This window comes from Apis cerana, linkage group LG1 (assembly GCF_029169275.1).
Source record: "Apis cerana isolate GH-2021 linkage group LG1, AcerK_1.0, whole genome shotgun sequence".
Classification (NCBI taxonomy): domain Eukaryota; kingdom Metazoa; phylum Arthropoda; class Insecta; order Hymenoptera; family Apidae; genus Apis; species Apis cerana.
In genome coordinates this window covers 10691460-10710295 of record NC_083852.1, presented here as the reverse complement: position 1 = coordinate 10710295, position 18836 = coordinate 10691460, and the positions used below count along the sequence as shown (strand labels likewise).

At 28.7% G+C, this 18836-nt stretch overlaps 1 protein-coding gene and 1 long non-coding RNA gene across 5 annotated transcripts in view; one reads left to right on the top strand and one right to left on the bottom strand.

The window, feature by feature from the left end:
* LOC108001804 (protein espinas-like) overlaps nucleotides 1-18836 on the top strand; it is a 49513-nt gene that overhangs the window by 6710 nt on the left and 23967 nt on the right. The window contains exon 1 of one of the 2 annotated variants that reach the window (XM_028668674.2): nucleotides 2525-4374. The exons of the other annotated variant lie outside the window; for it this stretch is intronic. Coding sequence (XP_028524475.1) covers nucleotides 4277-4374 — 98 coding nt within the window. The 5' untranslated portion in view covers nucleotides 2525-4276. Of the gene's footprint in view, nucleotides 1-2524; nucleotides 4375-18836 lie in introns of those variants that run through there. 2 annotated transcript variants of the gene reach the window in all.
* Nucleotides 1233-6479, bottom strand: LOC108001808 (uncharacterized). 3 transcript variants are annotated; one of them, XR_009828871.1, is made up of 5 exons: nucleotides 6179-6453; nucleotides 5887-6015; nucleotides 5213-5619; nucleotides 4873-4980; nucleotides 1233-4476 (listed from the first exon to the last, which is right to left on the bottom strand). It is a non-coding gene; the product is annotated as an uncharacterized LOC108001808 (long non-coding RNA). The 3 variants fall into 3 exon arrangements; XR_009828870.1 differs by having other exon boundaries at nucleotides 5213-6015; nucleotides 6119-6479; XR_001766779.3 differs by lacking the exon at nucleotides 5887-6015 and having other exon boundaries at nucleotides 5213-5583; nucleotides 6179-6432.

Below are 18836 nucleotides of genomic sequence, written 5' to 3'. Positions count from 1 at the left end.
TGATTTCTCGATTTTCTTCTACGACACCTTTGCACATCAGAGTAAATATTTGATATGATTTTTCTTCTGTCTACCCATTTCAACGTGACGCGTTCATCTGCGACTATTAGATTCGAATCCTTATTACTTCTTTGTATTTTTTCTTTCTAATATTACTTTTCTGAGTTTGTTAAACTTTTGCAATCAATATTCTATTCTTTTCTTGTCTTTATATATAAAAAATAATTTTTTCATTATATTCTTTTTCCTCTTTTTTTTCTCTATTCCTTTCTCTGTATTTTTTTACACTGTTTAATATCATAAATAATTGACTCATTTATATTTATATTTTCATTGTTCACTGGCGATTTATTCAATTCATTTGTATAATTCTTCATTGATTAAGCATGCCATTCATTTATATACATATATATTCATTCATTATTTATCCAATCATTCTTTTATTCAAAGATTAATTTGTTTAGTCATTTTATTTTGTATAATTATTTATTTTTAGCTTTATTTACACATTATTCATTTTCTTATTTGTTATTACATTTATTTACCATTGATTTATATATCCATTTAGATATATTTTTCTTGTTCATCTATTTATTTATTTATTTTATTATGATTTAATGATTTCATTAATTTACTGATTCTATTATCTAGCAACCACTCTTTCATTTATTATTTATTTAAATCTTTATATCTTTTTACTCCTCTTCCATTTCCTTTTATTCATCCTTCTTTGCCAAAACTTGATGTTCATAATCTTAAATTGTAAGCGTATTCGTGTTGCAGGCGGTGCACGCGGTGAAAATACCGCCTTAACCGTTTCAAGGGTTGTAAAAGTGCGTGGGGGAATGTCGCGTGCACACATGGTACATGTATCACCACGGTGAGAACGGATTTCTTCTGTGTGTGTTTATCTTCCCTGCCGTTTACCATACAATCAAATGATAAGAACAATAATCCTCGCATTTAATGCGTACAGATAACACATTCGTTGGCAAGAAAGAAAAATAAAAAAGAAAAGTTTTACGATTTTAGTTTTCGTTTCGATAAAAAGAACCCAGGTAATTTTCAATCTTTCTTTTTATTATAGCTTTTAATTATTATATTGCTTTTAATTATCATGAAATTATTTAATAGATTTTTAGTTGTGTGAAATGATTTATATGATTTGGTTTAATTTATTCAATGATAGTCTATTCTTTGAAAAAAAATTAAAGAAACGAATAACTTATATATAATTTAGATTATTTTTATTTATAAACAATAATTCATATTTCGTAATATTTGTTATATATAATATTGATCATTTAATAAATTTTGTATAAGGTCAAAAGAAAAATATAACATTCATTATTTTTTTGTTTTGCAAAATTAAATTATTGTAAAATTATATTTAATTAATCATTTTTTTATGTCTAATTGAAATTATTATTAATTATACAAGCTTTGCATAAAATGCATAAAATATAATGAAAGCTTTTAACACGAATGAAAGCAGGAAATTGCTGATTTAGCACGATTTTTTTTCTCTCATTGTTTGCAAGTGTTATCTGATCACCACCGGTAAAACGCTCGTCAGTTCTCCTCGATAACATCGCTTTTCGACATTGGTGGGCAGAATTACGGGGGCAATTTTTGTGGGTTCAGATCTCGAAAAAAAAGTCGGTTATTGATTTATCTAAGCATTTGCTTAATCAAGAATTTCTCGCCTTTCTCGATCTCTTTTTTAATTTTTCAAATGAAAAAAAAAAAGATAAAAAACCTAATAAAATTATTACATTGAAATTTTAGCATAAATTCATTATTAATAATGAAAACGAAAAAATATATATATTAAATATATTTAATAAATAAAAAAAATTAATTTTTCTAATACTTTGATCTAATTAATCAATTATACTTTAATTGTATTATTAAATAAGTTTCTTCCCAATATATATATATTAATATATTCGTGAAATATTTTTCTAAGATTCTTGAAGCTAGAACAAAAACAAAAGTTAATACATAAAAAATAACATAACATAAATAAATGATATAATAAATGGACAAAACTTATTTATTATACATAGAAAATTTTTCTTTTTGGTCCCTAGAATCGACCCTTCAAAAGATAATATATTTCACGTGTGTATTAACATTCTGTATATAAGGTACGATCACATTTTTATCAAAAATGCACGCCAGATGCGAGATGTACATCATCTTCACCCGAAACCACCGAACAAGGGGCTGGAACGCGTACATCAAATTTTCTCCTGAAGAAGAAAGTGTCCCATGTGTCGCGATCCGGTATATGCAAAACGGTAATCGAAATTCGCGTTGCGTATTCGGTTTAGGTAACGACACTCAGGAGAAAACGACATCGAACGATAGATGCTCGCGGTTCGATTCAGACGAGAGAGATTGTCTCTGAAACGATAGGGGTGAGTGCCGTGGATGAAGGTTATAGACTGAGATTCCGCATCGATGAAAAACGATCGGGGAATATTAGGGGTTGAAGAAAAAAAAATATTTTGATACGATATTCGTCGAGTTGAGAATATTTTTTTATTTTTTTTTTTTCTATTTTCAGTTTTAGTTTATTCTTAAAAAATAAAAATAATATAATTGATACATGTTCGAGAATTATAACTATATCATTGATAAATATTGATAAGATAACATATGGAACGGAGCTTCATTAAAAATAAAAAAGATTTTAATTTCTTTATTTTTAATGAATTACATGTAATGAAAAATTGTGAAAATTTATGAAAATATTTAAATTGGAATTTCTGAAAAATCAAAATTTAAGATGAATCTCTTCGTAAGATACGAATTCTTTGCGACCGATTTTATATATCTGTAGAAAAAAAATTATTCAAAATATTGATCTTGATAATATATTTTTGATATATTTTAAAATCAAGAAAACAAATCGCAGAAAACTTCTCTAAATAATTACCAAAAAGAACAAGATGATATGCTGTTACAAAAATTAGAATAGGGTCTACTAACTTATTTATCGATTCACCCTTACACGTCCTCGATCAACCTCCCGAAGCCACAAAGTTTTGCATCGTTTAACACGGGATACGTGGATTCGTGTGACAGTGTCTGCCAGGCTTCTTATTAGTCATAGGGCCACGATGGGTCGACGGGGGAACCCCTCGTGGACAACGTATCGAATGTAGTCTGATGCACGCCGCTTGAGGGGGCCCTGTGCGCGAAGGGGCGCGCCCCCATACTCAGGCACCCCGCTATACAGTGTCCTTAGCTAGTGTTTCGCACGACGCTCACCCGTTCGCCTGATCCTCGTGCCTCGTGCTAACGAAATAATTCGAACATCCTTCGTGTTGTTTGCCATTTTTGCTTTAATCGTGCTTATGGTTTTCGCGTTCAAGGATGAAGGAGGTGTTCATGAATGATATACGGTGGACGAGGATGTTTCGGAGATTTCGTCTGTTGAATTTCTCAATGAACGAATTTCGAGTATACGAGAAAATATTGCAGTGGAGGAAGAATTTGAATTGTTGTTGAAACGTGGCCAAGGATGATTCCTATATCTTTTGAATTTTAATTTTTGGAGAAGGATTGATGCAATTAATTGAAATTATGTTATTTCGATAAATAGGAAAATAAGTGTTTATGGATACGTAGATTTGAGTGCATGAGCAAAACAAAATCGAACATTTGAATGATCTGAACAATGAATAATTTGAAAATTTATTTATCTAAAGAAATAATTATATGCATGATATGAGAGAAATTATGTTTAATTATTAAAAATAGGAATAACAATATTCTCAGAATCTTTTCATTAAAAGTTTAACTTGTTTTTATTAATTTTAAAATTTTCTTATTTGTTTCTGCTGATAATTCTTGTTTTTTTATTTTCATTTTTCAAATATTAATTACATATAAATATATATTTTTGATATAAATATTATCAAAAAATAAATTACGAATTAAAAGCATAATGCAATATTTTGTGGACATTTTTTAAAAAAATTATATTCTTCTACAAGAAAATATCATTTCAACCTCGTTTCAAATCTAAACACTTATCGATAAAAAGAATAAAATTAGTAAAAAAGTTAAACAAGAAGAGAAAATGGCAAACAACCTGCCTCGATTCGATATTAGGATTTACGTCTCGGGGAAAGGATGTAAACGATAATTCGCCGCGTAGCGGCGATCATGGAATCGTTTACTTGTATAGTGTTTTCTACTATCCCATTGTATGGAATAAAGTTCAAATATTTTAAACGTTTTAAGTATCGTGGATCGTGGAAGAATGAGACGTTTATCTCACACGCAATTTTATACTGGCGAACGCGTCAGATGGCACATGATCAATGTACAGCACTCTCGAATAGGATTCGCGAATATCAGGTAATTTTTTTTCCATTCTGGATGTATAGATTCTCATGATGGGAGATTCTTTGATATCACATATTCCTTTAAAAGTAATTTTGGTTATGGAGTTGAAGTTTCCTAAAAAAAAGTTTAATGCATGATTAGTACTTGTTTGTATGTAATAAGAATAGTGATGAAAATTTGAGACTTTAAACTTGAGACTTTTTTTTTATATTAATTTCAACTTAATGATTCAATTTTTATTTTTTAAAATCTGATATATATGTAATAAAGTTTAATTTAAATTTTTTATGATGTTATATATCTTGGAAATCTAATAAAAAATCTGTTTATTTATATTATATTCTTTAAATTTTATTTTAAAATTTAAAATTTTTTAAAATCTAATCATAAATTAGAATAATTGATCGATTTGATAGAAATATATGTAATGTATTTTTAAATATTTTTTGTAATGATTCTTAAAATAATTATATAATGAATAATTTCTTCAGTCTCGTTAAATATGCTCACTTTAAATGCTTTGTTCACCCTTAAGAATTCACTCTTTTGTTCGCGTGCACACGGTCGTATTCAGCCGTCATTTACACTTGTTAGACATAGTGACACCCTTCTGAATTCCTAAAAAATAATTACATTTACATTTTCCTAAAAACATTGAGCAATTATAATTAAAATTTTTAAAATATTATAAAGTATTTTTATTTAGAAGATAGAAAATTTTTATTTAGAATAATTAAAAAATTATAAATATTATCCAAATACATTTTAAATTGTAATAAAATTAAAAATAGTATTTTGATTAATTTATATTAATCAAATGAAAAGACAATTCCATTCAAAATTAACTTACTTGGATTACTAATTGTATTAACAATTTAATTAAAATTCATTTTATAGTTTAGCCAATTTAGATTGGCCACCCTTTAATAGTCTTCGAAGATCTGCAAATCCCTAATGAATGAATTTACACGCAGGGTATCGAAGAAGCGCGTGGTAACTGCAAATAGCAACCATGGTTCTGCGAAACGAGCGTATTAATATAATCCTATAATTCCGCCGGATGTTCCGTTTGTACTTACTTCACGGTCAGACGTTTTAGCGTCAGTATCAATTACTTTACCCTTATCAACTTGGTTAACCCTTCACGAGTCTAGCAAACATCCTTTCTATCAGTTTGTGTCAACATTCCCGCCGTACGAAATGCATCTATGACTCAGGAAGCTATAACAAAAGCTCCTATAAATTTGTATCAGCTTGCTACAGAAGAGAAAAATAATAAAATTGAGAAATTGGATTTGAAGTGAAATGAAATAAATTAAAGGTGTTTGTTATTTATAAATAACTGAGAAGTGTAAATTTAATTTTAAATCTAGTTGTAATTTGAAAATTTGTGACTTTAAGAAAAAAGAACAATAATTACAAATCAGATTTAAAATCTATTTTAGAAATACATTTTATACATTAACTTCAATCTTAATGAAGAAAATTATATTTATAAATATTAAAATTCTTTTCATATCTTACGTATAACCTATTTTTCATTACTTTTAAAACATTTTGATATTCTTATTATTCTATACTTATTTGTTTATATTTTTAATAATATATAATATGTGTAGTTATATTGCTCATCAAATCATATCAATTTTAAATCTAAAAAGAAAAATTAGAATAAAATTATCTACAACATACTACATACTATTTACATAACCTATATAACTATCATAACTTTTACTAAAAAAAATTTCAATCATACAGAAATTTTTCATATTCGAAGCTTTATTATATTTAATGTAATACATAATGTCTATTTTACTTGTTTTTTTCATCATTAATCACTAAGTGGATAGGAAACACAAAAAAGAAATGTCAAAAATTAATCTTCAAGTTTGACGTAAGCTATATCAAAACGGCAAAACAACTCGTATTTCCAGCATCTTAATTCCCGACGAATAGGTTAGGTGGCGTACGTAGCAGAATCTCTAAATCAGGATTAACTGGAAGATAAAGCGTAGCCATAATCCTTCGTATGGCAAATTAATGTTTCATTCGCGCACATTGGACGTATTTTGCTCCGGTTTGATATAATGTGTTTTACTCTCCTAAGAGTCATCCTACTCTCGCAGTTGCGCTTAATATTAATTTTGTCTTAAATTAAGAGGCTATTTTCAGGACGAAACGAAGAAACAAAGGGAATATGGTAATTCTCATAATGAATTAATATGAATTTGAAGATATTTTATTTTGTATAATATTTTAAAATAGGATATAATAGAATTTATGAGGATTTTAGATATATATATAAGAATTGAAAAAAATGAGTAATATGAATTATATGATTACATTTAGAATAAAAGTCGATTCTGACATTCATGTTTATTAAATGAATATGAAAATAATTGATCTTTGATGTAGATTTTTTTTAGAAAATTTTTGTATTAATTCATATAATCTTTTAACAATTGATATTTTTATATTAAAGTTTTCATTAAAATTTCCATTCTATTATACAAAATAATTTCAAGAACATGAAACTAACTTCAAACTTTTACTCTTCATAAAATTTCTTAACATCAAGAAAATTATACTTGGAAATATATTTCCACTATCAACATAAGAGAAAAAAAAGAAAAAAAGAAAAATGTAAAAAAACTAACGGCATAATAAATAATCGATATACTTTCTTTCTTTTTCTTCTCACTTATTTTCTTTCAATGTTTGAGAATGAGAAAGAGAAGCTGCAAACCAAACAAGATGAACAATTTTCCCGAAGCCATGTCGAAGATTCGCTCTTGCAGAGACTGCTCGAGTTTCGATGGTATGTCGTCGTCTGAATACCAAGTACTTGGCCAAGGGGACAAGGGGATGATCGTGGACGATGCTTCCAAGGGGACGTCTACTTGAGAAAAATGATCGGACGAGACGATCCAAGCCAGGAAACACGTCGCGATTCGGCAATAAAACGATTCTACAGGGACGACTTGGTTCACCGTTAGGCTTAGTGACTTTTCGTAGTCTTCAGTTATATTGGGTTTTTATAGGTAGACGATGGAATTTTGATGGAAAAGTTTGAATCATTTAAAAGGGAAAATAGTTTCCAAAAAATCTGTGTGGCATCGTGATTTATCTTAAATCATGATATAAGGAATTATTTAAATCATATATAAGAATAATTACTTTTAGGGATTTTTGAATTTTCTAAAATTATAATTGAATGAAATTATGAATATTTTATTTTATCGTTTATAATTTTATTAATGCACTTTTTTCATTAATTTATTTCACTAATTTTATCTTGAAAACAATTGAGTTTATCACAAAATAATAAAAAATTGAATCAATCTAAAAAATGATATAAAAATTAATAATTAGTAAAATATATAAATGAATATAAATTTTTAAAATTAATAATTTCTCAAGTAAATATATATTTTGAATCATCTTGTACATTGCGATACTAGCTTGCTGTATATGTACTCCCATTTCTCGGCGCAGCTTAATGTCAGCAACCAATCGTACCAGTCGACAACCATGTACGTTGGGTTGCCGGGCTACAGGTGCAGATTGTACGCGAGTAGTTGGCTTTCTAGGCTTCCGAGAACAAAGATCCGCTTTCTATTTGTCTGAGATATTTGTCTGATGGAAACGATGTCGACCACGATAAAGCTCGATTCAGGAATGAAAGCTTGATTTCAAGATGATAGTTACCACGAGACTTGATAGAACAAAGAAAGGGAGAACTTATATTATGATGAAGAATAGGGATGCATTTAACGAAACAGTAAGATTAATTTCTATTGATGTTTTCAATTTCAAAGAATATAGATTATATATTGAAAATGATAAATGATTTATTAGGTTTGATTAAGATGCATTTGTTTAAATTTATATCTTTATTATTTCACATTTTTTTTATAATAATTTTGAAAAAATTGCAAAAAAATTATTTCAGTGATTTTGAAATATATTATAGAAATCAACATTTTGAATAATTTTTTGTTATAATCATATATAATCAATTTTAATTTTCGAAATATTTATAAAAAAGAATATATATAAGAGTATATGTTTTTTTTTCTTTTTTTTTTTAATGATTTTATAAAAAATATGTACACACACATTTGTTCTACTTAATGATATTAATTGCAGAAAAATCAATTCAGAATCGATATAGAATCGAAAAAATATTATCATGGAACTGAAACAAAAAATTATAACGGAAATAGATATTGGTTTTTTTCATAAGAATTAAGACTAATGTTAATCATTTAATCAGTAATTGTTAATCAGGCAGTTTTAAATTTATTTTCGGAACAGTTTAAAGCTACGTTTTTATAGTTAATATCCTCTCTGATTTGTCGAAGATCCATATGGCTCCCTCTGTCGCCGCGGCAAGAGATCAAACATTAAACGAAAAACGCGGGAACGAGGTTCAGGATAAACAATCTTAAAATACCATCGAATAAAGATTGCGGCGAAATCGTTAATTCTCAATAGCTGGCCGTAACTTAATTTTATATCTTCAATACACTCTCCCATTCTTACTATCTCTTTACGATTATTGCGTTATCGTTTCTTGCTGCTAGTTGTCGACCATAATGGCGTCCTTCATCAAGTTTTGCTTGAAACGCTATCCCCACTCCTCTCCAGTAGACTATATAGGTTAGAGGCAGGCGTGTTACCGGTACGTAGGGAGCGTAGAACCGAAGAAAGGTGAATTCTGAAGAGAATTCGTGTCACGATCAAAGACGCCGGGACGCTCTAATACCATAGACGAAAGGTCTGTTTGGTATTCGAGCCGTGTGAGGTCGGTCGGTATAGGAAGGGTCGTGATTGAATCTACGAAGCCGGCCACGGTCCAAAGAAACACCCTGCCGGCATTTATATCCCGTGGGATCCGCCTCCTCTGCTTCCATTCCTTCTAGCACACTTGCCTCTGCGCCTTGCGAGTTGCAGCAAGGAATAGTTTTATTATAGCAAGCGCGTTGACCATAAGCGCGAGAGGACCCCCCGTAAACCGCATACCCCTTAGTCCCTCGTGTCTTTGAGAAGGGGAAGTGGATGTCTTTGTGGAATGAACACTTTGGGTAATGATAGAACGTGGAAAAACTCTGCTATTGGTTTCTTCTTGTTGAGGGTTTCAGATGTTTCATGGATGAAGAGGAATGAGAGATGGTTAGGGTATTGTATTGTATTGTTTGGGGGCCTGATTTGTGATTGGGGAAAGGTGGTGGTGAGTTGTGAAATTGTAGGGGAAATTTGTGATGGCTGGTTCAAGTAAAAAAGAAAATATTAATATTAATATTTGATATATTATATTATATGTATATAAATATAATATGTATTATGTGCACATATATTTAATAATTTAATAATTTAATTTTTTTAATTCAGTTTTTAATTACTTTTTAAATTGAAATTCTAATTAAAAAAATTTTATTTTTAAAAATTATAAATAATCATATGATCTTTACATAAAAATGAAAATATAAGAATAATAATCATATTTGTGAAACTGGATTTAAAGATATTCTTCGCTTAGATAAATGGTTATGGGGATATTGTTAATTGCTTTGTCCACTGGAAAATGGAATGGACGTGATATGTATTCGGGTAATAAAAAACGATGAGGGTGATTTTGAAAGTGAACTAATTTGACAGATTTTCTGGGATTTGTATTTTCCATGGGGAACGTATAAAATAGACATGATGGGATATTGAGAGATAAATATTAGTATTTTTATGGAATAATATTCAATAATAATTAATAATATTTATGAATTTCTAATAATTGCGTAAATCAATTGTTAAATCATTCAGAGAATCTTATTTAACTTTTTGTAAAAAGTAATAATCTAAAATATTAAAAATATTAAATTTAATAATTTACTTTAGAAAAATAAAAATACATAAAAATATTATTTAAATAAATAATAAGTTCTTGTATAGATTATATCATCTTACATTATCTTATTTTTAAATTATTTAGAAATTTTTAAGCTTTCTCTAGCATATTTTAAATTTTATCATTATTTCAAATACAATGATATAATTTATTTCTTTCTCAAAGCATTCTTTGCACATTTTAATCTTCTTTTACTTTTTATTCCATATCATTTCGCGTAAAATACGAATTTAGATCAGCCAAACTCTCCTTATTTTTGAAATATGCTTCTCGCGCGATCCCTCTGGTCTCTTTCTCGGCCCTTGCAATATCATATTGAATATGGGATCCCATAAGTTGAGCGATAATGCAATATGCCGACGTCAGGTCTTGGAGTTGCCGGACTATGAACAATATATATGTATATATATATATATATAGAAGGAAGTTCACACGAGTACTCTCTATTAAATCTGGATTTATTGTCATCTTTCCTCTGTTCTTTGCAAACTTTTGTTTCGCAGATCTTCCTTTTCATCTTGTAGATTTTAATAACGACGGATCGTGATATAATGGAACATATTGACGAGTCAAACTCTAAATTCATGCTTCTTTTTTAATTCTAAAGATTCAGAAAATTATATAAACTGTTAATCATATCATTTATTATTTTTCGTTACATATTCTATCAATAATTTTCAGCAAAATCTTCGATCAAATATAAGAATTGATTAACTTTATGAAATTTATGAAAAATAATATATTTACAATTATGCATAATGAGAAATATGAACAATTTATATAAACAAAACTGCTGCGTTTACAAATTAGTTTTATGAAAAAAAGAAGGTTCAGTGGAGGAAAAATCATTATGATTCATTTTTCTTAAATTTCTCTGCTTTGCAAACCCTTTAATTTAAGATCATTGTATCAATCGAAAGAAGATTACAGATTCGTGAACGGGCCGCAGTATCGAGAAGCGAATGATTTACGATCCGCGTCGGCTGTATCCCTTTTCTCATCGTAAATTGAAGTTAGCCGTCGTCTTTATGGTTCGCAGATTCCAAGGCTCCATCTGCACGCCGTGCCATAAAACTAGCTATACATATATCTATTTTTCTCTTTCCTTTTTTCCTACATTGATCGATCGAGTCGTCGAACCACTTCCGTTATATATAAGGCTCGTGTTTTAGATATCCTCTCGTAAGCAGCTGTTTTTCAATGGTCGAAAAGGGAAAGACAATGAAACAAGCTGGTCACAATTTTTCGCACATCAGGGATGAATTTTATATTAGGATACAGTCTGTAGATAAAAGGTCAATTAATCGTGAGTAGATTCATTACCGATCGTATCTCGGTATTTTATTCTAATTAAAGATATTGTATCATTTGACATATATTAAAATGTAAAAAGACTTATAAAGTTAATGGAGTTTGTATTAAAAAATGAAATTGCTGTACAGCTGACAATGGAGAAAGATATTATATGAATTAATGGAAAATTTAGAATAATTTAATTTTCATATGCATTTTTGTTTAATCTTTTATTATTTAGAAAAATTTTAAGTGCTTTATAAGAACATATCACTTTAAACTATATAATATTATAATATTTTTCATAGAAAAATTTATTTGGAATTTTAATCCCAATGCAATATCATAATCATATAATCATTTTTCATTATTTTACTTTATAATCCTTATTTTCTTAAGTATATGTTAATCGTTTCATTGCAAGCTTTAGAATATAATAAACATTATCTCAGAAATAATTAAAGACCAGTTTTATTCCCCCTTTAATAAGTTTGATGCTTTATATTATCCTGCTTATTAAAAGTACTCCATCTTTTAACTCAAATATTCGTAATTTTACTCTCGTTCGAAAAAAATCTTCTTCGTTACACCCCGCTGCTATAAAATAACTAATATAAATTTTTAAAACCACCAATATCTTCTGAATTTTAACTTCTTTCTTAAATTCCTCTCAAAAATCCCTCTTCCCATTACCTCATACCCGCACTCCACCAATTTATCCACGTGGATTCCCCCACTTCTACACGCCGTTAATTCGTCGTGTACGAGCGTTCGGCTTATCTTCGGTCCAGTCTCACCTCTACGCGATAACACTTCAGCCTAAATTCTATTGCCGGAGGCAGGCCACCGGCTGATTTAAGGGTCTTTGCCATCTCTACGTTTCGGGTGCACGCATATAGGCTTGTCTGGAGGGGCGAAAAGCTCTAACCGAGGCGTATGCCACCGGTAGATAGGAGAAGCGATAAGTTAAATGCGCGGCGTCGTCCCTATTATAGGTTAGATAGACTCGAAATCGCCGAGAGCGCAAACGAATATTATAACGGTGAGACATCCAAGAATACCGCGGCTTTAATTTTTACTTTCATAAAATTAGACGTATCGATTGTGATGGATAATATCATAGTACGTATTTCTTGTATAATTAATATCTATAATTGTCACGTGACAATCTAATAAATAAATGGATATTATATGAGAAAAAGAGAATATAGAAATGAAAACAGAAATTTGATTTTTAAGCGTTGTAATATAATTTTGGAAAACTATCTGTGGAAAAATAAATTTTTATTAAAATATAAATCCAATTTATATGATTTTGTTATACGATGGCTGTTATTTAAAATTGAAAATTTATCTTCTTTATTTTTTAATTTTAAGAAGTATGTACATACCTTATGTAAAAAAAAAAAAAGAAACTCGTGTGAATTCTATGGTGGACAGGATTCGCGGGGGACAAGTTGTGGTGTTATCTGAAATTTAGGGTGCAGCTTCAGCGGAAATTGAGCCAAGGCCATGGCGGAAATTCCCCTTGCCCTGTGGGAGACTACAACGAGCCATAAATTGAAGAAGGTCGCGTTTGAATCGAAGCGTGCCCCTTCGACGTGAAAATTGAGTTAAACACGCCCCTTTGCGCGGGAATCCGACGCGTGTACGATCTCGGTATAGGAAACTAAATTGATGTACTATGTACTTACTTATGACACGCAGCAATATACTTTGAATTTACTATTTAATAGACTAATCAAAAGGTTTTTTTATTTATAATATTATATTAAATATATAATATTATTTATATATATTTTTTATTTATATTTATTTATATATACGTAATTCTATTTTAATTATTTTAATTAGTAATTATCCAAGTTTAATATATGTTATATGCAAAAAAAAAAATTTTTTATATTCACGAAATTCATTGATTTTGCGTATTGAATATCATTATTAAATTTATTATGATATTCTAATATTAAATCTTTTTTGAAAATTTTATTTCAATTTGTAATGATCTCGTGAGATGGTAAATTCATACTAAGACCCCCTACATAAGACCCCCTCTGTAGTTGAACGAGAGGAAACAGATCGGTTGATAAGTAACTCCTTTTAACATGCAACTTGTTTGACAAGAAAATTTAAATGTGTTTTCTTTTCAATTTCAATTCGATTATGATATTTTCATTTTTGATTAGAAAGATTATATTTTTACTGAATGATAATAATTTATTAATTTTTAATATTCTTTTAATTATTTCATTCTTAATTTATGACTAATTTTTTAGTAGCATTTTTTCAATTACAATTTTCAATAATCCAAAAAAAATCAATTTTTAAAAATTAAGCATGTTTTTTAGAAATGTATATATTTTTTTTTATAGCAACAAAGTCTTCATTGTACCATACTGTGTATGCATAAGTAACGATATAGATGTAGCTAATATTCATTTTTGAATATTAAATAAAAATTATGTGAATTATGCATAATTTCTATGGAAAGGGGTTGTAATAAAGATTTTTATGTTATATATTCATCTGATTTTCATAACATATTTTTTTCCAAAATAATTGGAAATTTATCATGAGATTACGATTTATCGATTTCCAAGTGTACAATCTTATCGACCGAGTCTTGATTCGCTTTCTCGCACATTTATCGATCGAAATATCGAAGATATTTAAATAATATCAAAAAAAAAAAAAGTCAAATTTAATGTTTTATATGTTAATTAATATATTATATGTTTTTAATACATTTTTAATTTCATTGATAATTCATAAAATTTTAACATTTTTTTTATTTTAAGTAATTATTTTAAATAAGTTTGTTAAAAATTTTTAGTGAGAAATTAAATAACTTGGAAAATTAAATAATATGGAAAGTATTAGCATGACATAATCTGTTGAAACTGTTAATTAAATTCAGAAAGTCTGCTGATACTAGGAAGTGAAGATATTTGTGAGCACGAAAATGCAGACTCAGCAACAAAGAAGTGCACTCTGCACATGCATGCTCTCTCAAGAACTGTAGATAAGTGCACTTCAAGTATGCAGTCAACAGTCAGAGTCTTTCTTAAACACTCGGTACGCGTTTTAACGAGTCCCATTCAACGTATTCCTCTTTCCATATTTACGTCCTCTATCTTTTCCTTTATCTTTGATTTCCTTTTTTCTTTTGCTTTCTTATCTTTATTATTTCTCTCGTTGAAATTTTTACTTCTCTCTTTTCTTTTTTCATTCATTTTCGTAATTTCTTTTATCTTATTATTTTTTACTATTATCTCTATATTCTTTCTTTTTTTTCTTTTTTTCTTTTTTACTTTCAAATTATTCCTTTTTATTTCATCTCTATTCCTCTTTCAGGTATTTCTCCTGAGTATACATATATATATATACAAACTCTTCTCTATTCTGCTCGTTTCCCCCATTCTACCATGCTTTTGCCATTCACATAGTGGTCCTTTCCAACAAACGCCATTTATATCGGTGTCGAATCGAGGGTGCGAACTCGCTCTATGACGCTCCTTTGTATGCAAACAAGGTGCTTGTTTCTAAATTGGGTTGCAAGTCGAGCCATCGTTAATTAATATATCTCACCGTACGAATTAAGCTCGCTAAGCGAGACGTGCCTCCCGGCCCATGCTTCGGTATCCATCCAGATCGTGTATACGCACAAGTAGTGGGGATTTACCCGTTAGTCCGTTCGTTAAACGACTATCCTGGGAATCATACCAATCATAAATGGACCGTTTCTGCCATCTTTTGGGATGCAAAGTCTTCACAATTCGTTCGTGACCGGTTTATCCAATTGTAACCGGTAAATCCAATTTGAAATTGATAGAAATTAATTTTTTAATTTTTTTTTTTGCATTTTTCTCGTTCATAGATTAATTATGATCATATATTTATGATTTGTTTTCGTAGAAGAAATTGTACTGTTCAAGATATTTCATTCAAACGTAGATTTTTAAATATATATTATGATAAAAAAAAGGAATTTATAAATCTTGCTATGAGTCAAAAAATTAACATTTTCAATTAACATTTTATATATATATTTTTTGCAAAGAATTTTATAAAGTAAAAAAAAAGCATATTTTAATAGCATTTTTCTTCTATATTTGACTTTTCACTTGATATATCGTTTAATTGTCAATTCAATTAAATCGATTATAAACACGAATGAATGTGCAACGTGATACTTAGTTTATCCGTGTTTATTGCCAGGATAATATGTAGTTACTGAAAACTTGACTTCCTTTGGTAACTTAATAAATCTTCTGCTCACCTCTATCAAATACCTGTAATTACAGCTGTTTAAACCGAATAAGAATTAAGAATAATACGATGGATATATATTCACTGTATTCATTTAATTTAAAATTCATTCAGGTATCCGGAATTCAATCTAACTTCTTGACTCGTAGATTTTTTTTTAGTCAACATTTTTACGTGTTTTTTCATTTAATTAAATTTGCCAAGTTTACTTTATTTACTTGCGCTGCGATCACACAGATGCCGCCACAATTAACAACCGTAAAAATGTAATGTGATACGAATACGTGTATAATAATTTCAAAGCACACGTTGGAAGATTGAAAAATGAAAAATATGCATAAAGATATATTTTGGTTAAAAAATTTTTGTTATGCAAAATAATGGGTGAAATTCCATTACAGAATGAGATGAAATTTGTGCAAATTTGTAGAAATTTATTAAGAAATATATATATATTTTCTCTGCATGTCTTTATCTAAAATAAAGAAGAAACTTCTTTTATATATCATATTTTTTTAAACAAAAGATGAATAAGATAAACGAAGAAATTTTCTTTAATGTCTATTATTTTCTGAATTTTATAGGTTACCTTTAAATAGACGAATAGAGAAGGGACAATGGGTAAAAAATAAATATTATGAAATGAAATGAAAAAGTAAGGAGAAATTTGATAAATAGCCTCTTCTTTTAATCTCAATCTATAATAAGACTTAGAATATTGGATTCTATGCCTCAGAAGTGGGTTCATTAGTGGGCGTAACTATAAATTTGAATTTTAATTGCGACAAGTTATGAAATACATCATTTTCATTTCATTTTAATTACGTTATTTACTTTTTTGTTTAAAATTCCGTTTATATTATATCTATATTGTATCTTTTACTAATTCTATTCTATCTGTAATATTATTTCATAAATCCAAATTAAACCAATATTCTTTCTCCTAGATTTAATCATGTTTCAATGTTTTAATCACAATAATCCCAACTTGGTTTAAATCCAAAGAAAGAATAAGAACCCAAGCAGCGAAGCGTTAGACATGTTGAAATATGAATATTTTCGATTTCTTCCCGCACCCCCGAGGGAGAATCCTTTCAGCCGCAGATGCTACCAGAGTTCACGACGGTAACCAGTTCCTGAGAGTCATAAATACCTGGCGCGATCTTTGTGGAAGGGTTTCTGCGACCCTAAATCAAGGTCATCGGCGACGTACACCGTCGCAGCTACTCTTCACTTTCACCTTCTCTATCCCTCTCCCTCCCTAGACAACCGGGCATGCAACAGCGGGGAATATGATTTAGTACTTTTGACGGGATTAATAATTTCCACTGGCAGGGAGGTAGCAGATGTCTCGACATTTTCGCACCCCATTCTCGCGTCTTCTCCACGTCTCTGCCATCGTCGACTGCTAACGTCCTCGACGGTTCCCGCTTTTTTTTTATCCAACTGCCGACCGAACAAGGACCGAATCTGTCATAGTCTCTATGACGAATTTAGGCCTTCACGGTTACATCTCTGCGCGCTGCCTTTTTTCTTTTTCGTATTTTTCACCTGTGACATTTCCCTATGGAGTGTCGAAACGACTCATAGGTAAGTTTCACGAGAAACGTATGTGTCAAGCGAGATATATTTTAAGATTATGATATGTTTTTTTATTCAAAGTGGTTCTAGAATACGGATTGTGATTTAGAATGTGATGGTAGGAGAAGGAGGAACGGTTGAATGATGAAACAATTCGTGGAATTTTTGTTATTAAGTTGAGATAGGAAAGATGGACTTGAGAATAGTAATATTTCATAATATTGGAAATTATCTTATTCGATTTTTTCTTATATAAATATTATATTTTTCTTTCTATAATTTATAATTCTCTTTTTTTTCTTTCTTTTTTTCTGAAATAAATAATTCAATTCAATTTTATTATTATTTAAAGAATCGAGAAATGGTATAATTAATCTCATGATAATAAATATTTTTAAAATGTTTAAAAGTTAAATATGCATATTTTATTCTGAAACGAAATAAAAAAACTTCTGATGATATGGAGTTATTTAATAAATTTGTAAAAAATGGAAAATGTAACTTAATTTGATATTCATCATTTCATTCAGTTTTTCATAATTGAAATAAAATGAGACAAAAATTATATAATATAATTGAAAAATGTTTATTTATTATATCAAGTTTCCAACGATTCACAAAAAAATAATAATTTTCATGTAACAATTATAAAAAACAATTAAATAAAATTAAATGAAAAGACAAAATTATCTCCTTTGATGATTCTTTTTTTTTTTTTACCGCCATGGAAATAAATAATTATTTAAATGGCGCGTTAACTAATCATTAGCATTCAAAAACTTGGATCTAAACATATCAATCACATTCTGATAGTAATCTCAAAAGGATAGCGTGGGTGACAATACGGATGACAAGTGTGTTACGCAGTGCAAACAGGATTTAATGTCATCATCCTATTTCTTTTGCATTTTTTTTTTATCAAGAATAGATTTATATTTATCCAATTGGACAGATTTGCAAATTCAGCCTGTTTAGTATGTATGTTATAAAGTTTTATTTAATTCTCGTTTTTATAAATAATTATAATAATTCATAAAATATGCATACTAATATTTATTTGAAATATTTTCTGTTATATATAAATTGTATTGATACTTTTTTAATAATTGGATAATTAGATAATTTATGTTACAATATTAATTTTAACTTTTCTAATTTATATGTAATAATAAATTTTATAATTTTTTCCCATATTTTTCATCATTTAATTTTATTTTTGACAGAATCTTTTATTAAAATTAATAATGAATAATATTGTCAATATTTTGCAACCATCTATACAATATCTGATATCTTGTTTTATATAATATCGAGCTTTTTTTCTTGACTTATATTTAAAACTAAAAATAATCTTTAAAAAATCCTTAGACTAAGAAATTGAAATTTTTTGAAAAATGCGCGCGAAATATGGAGATTATGATTA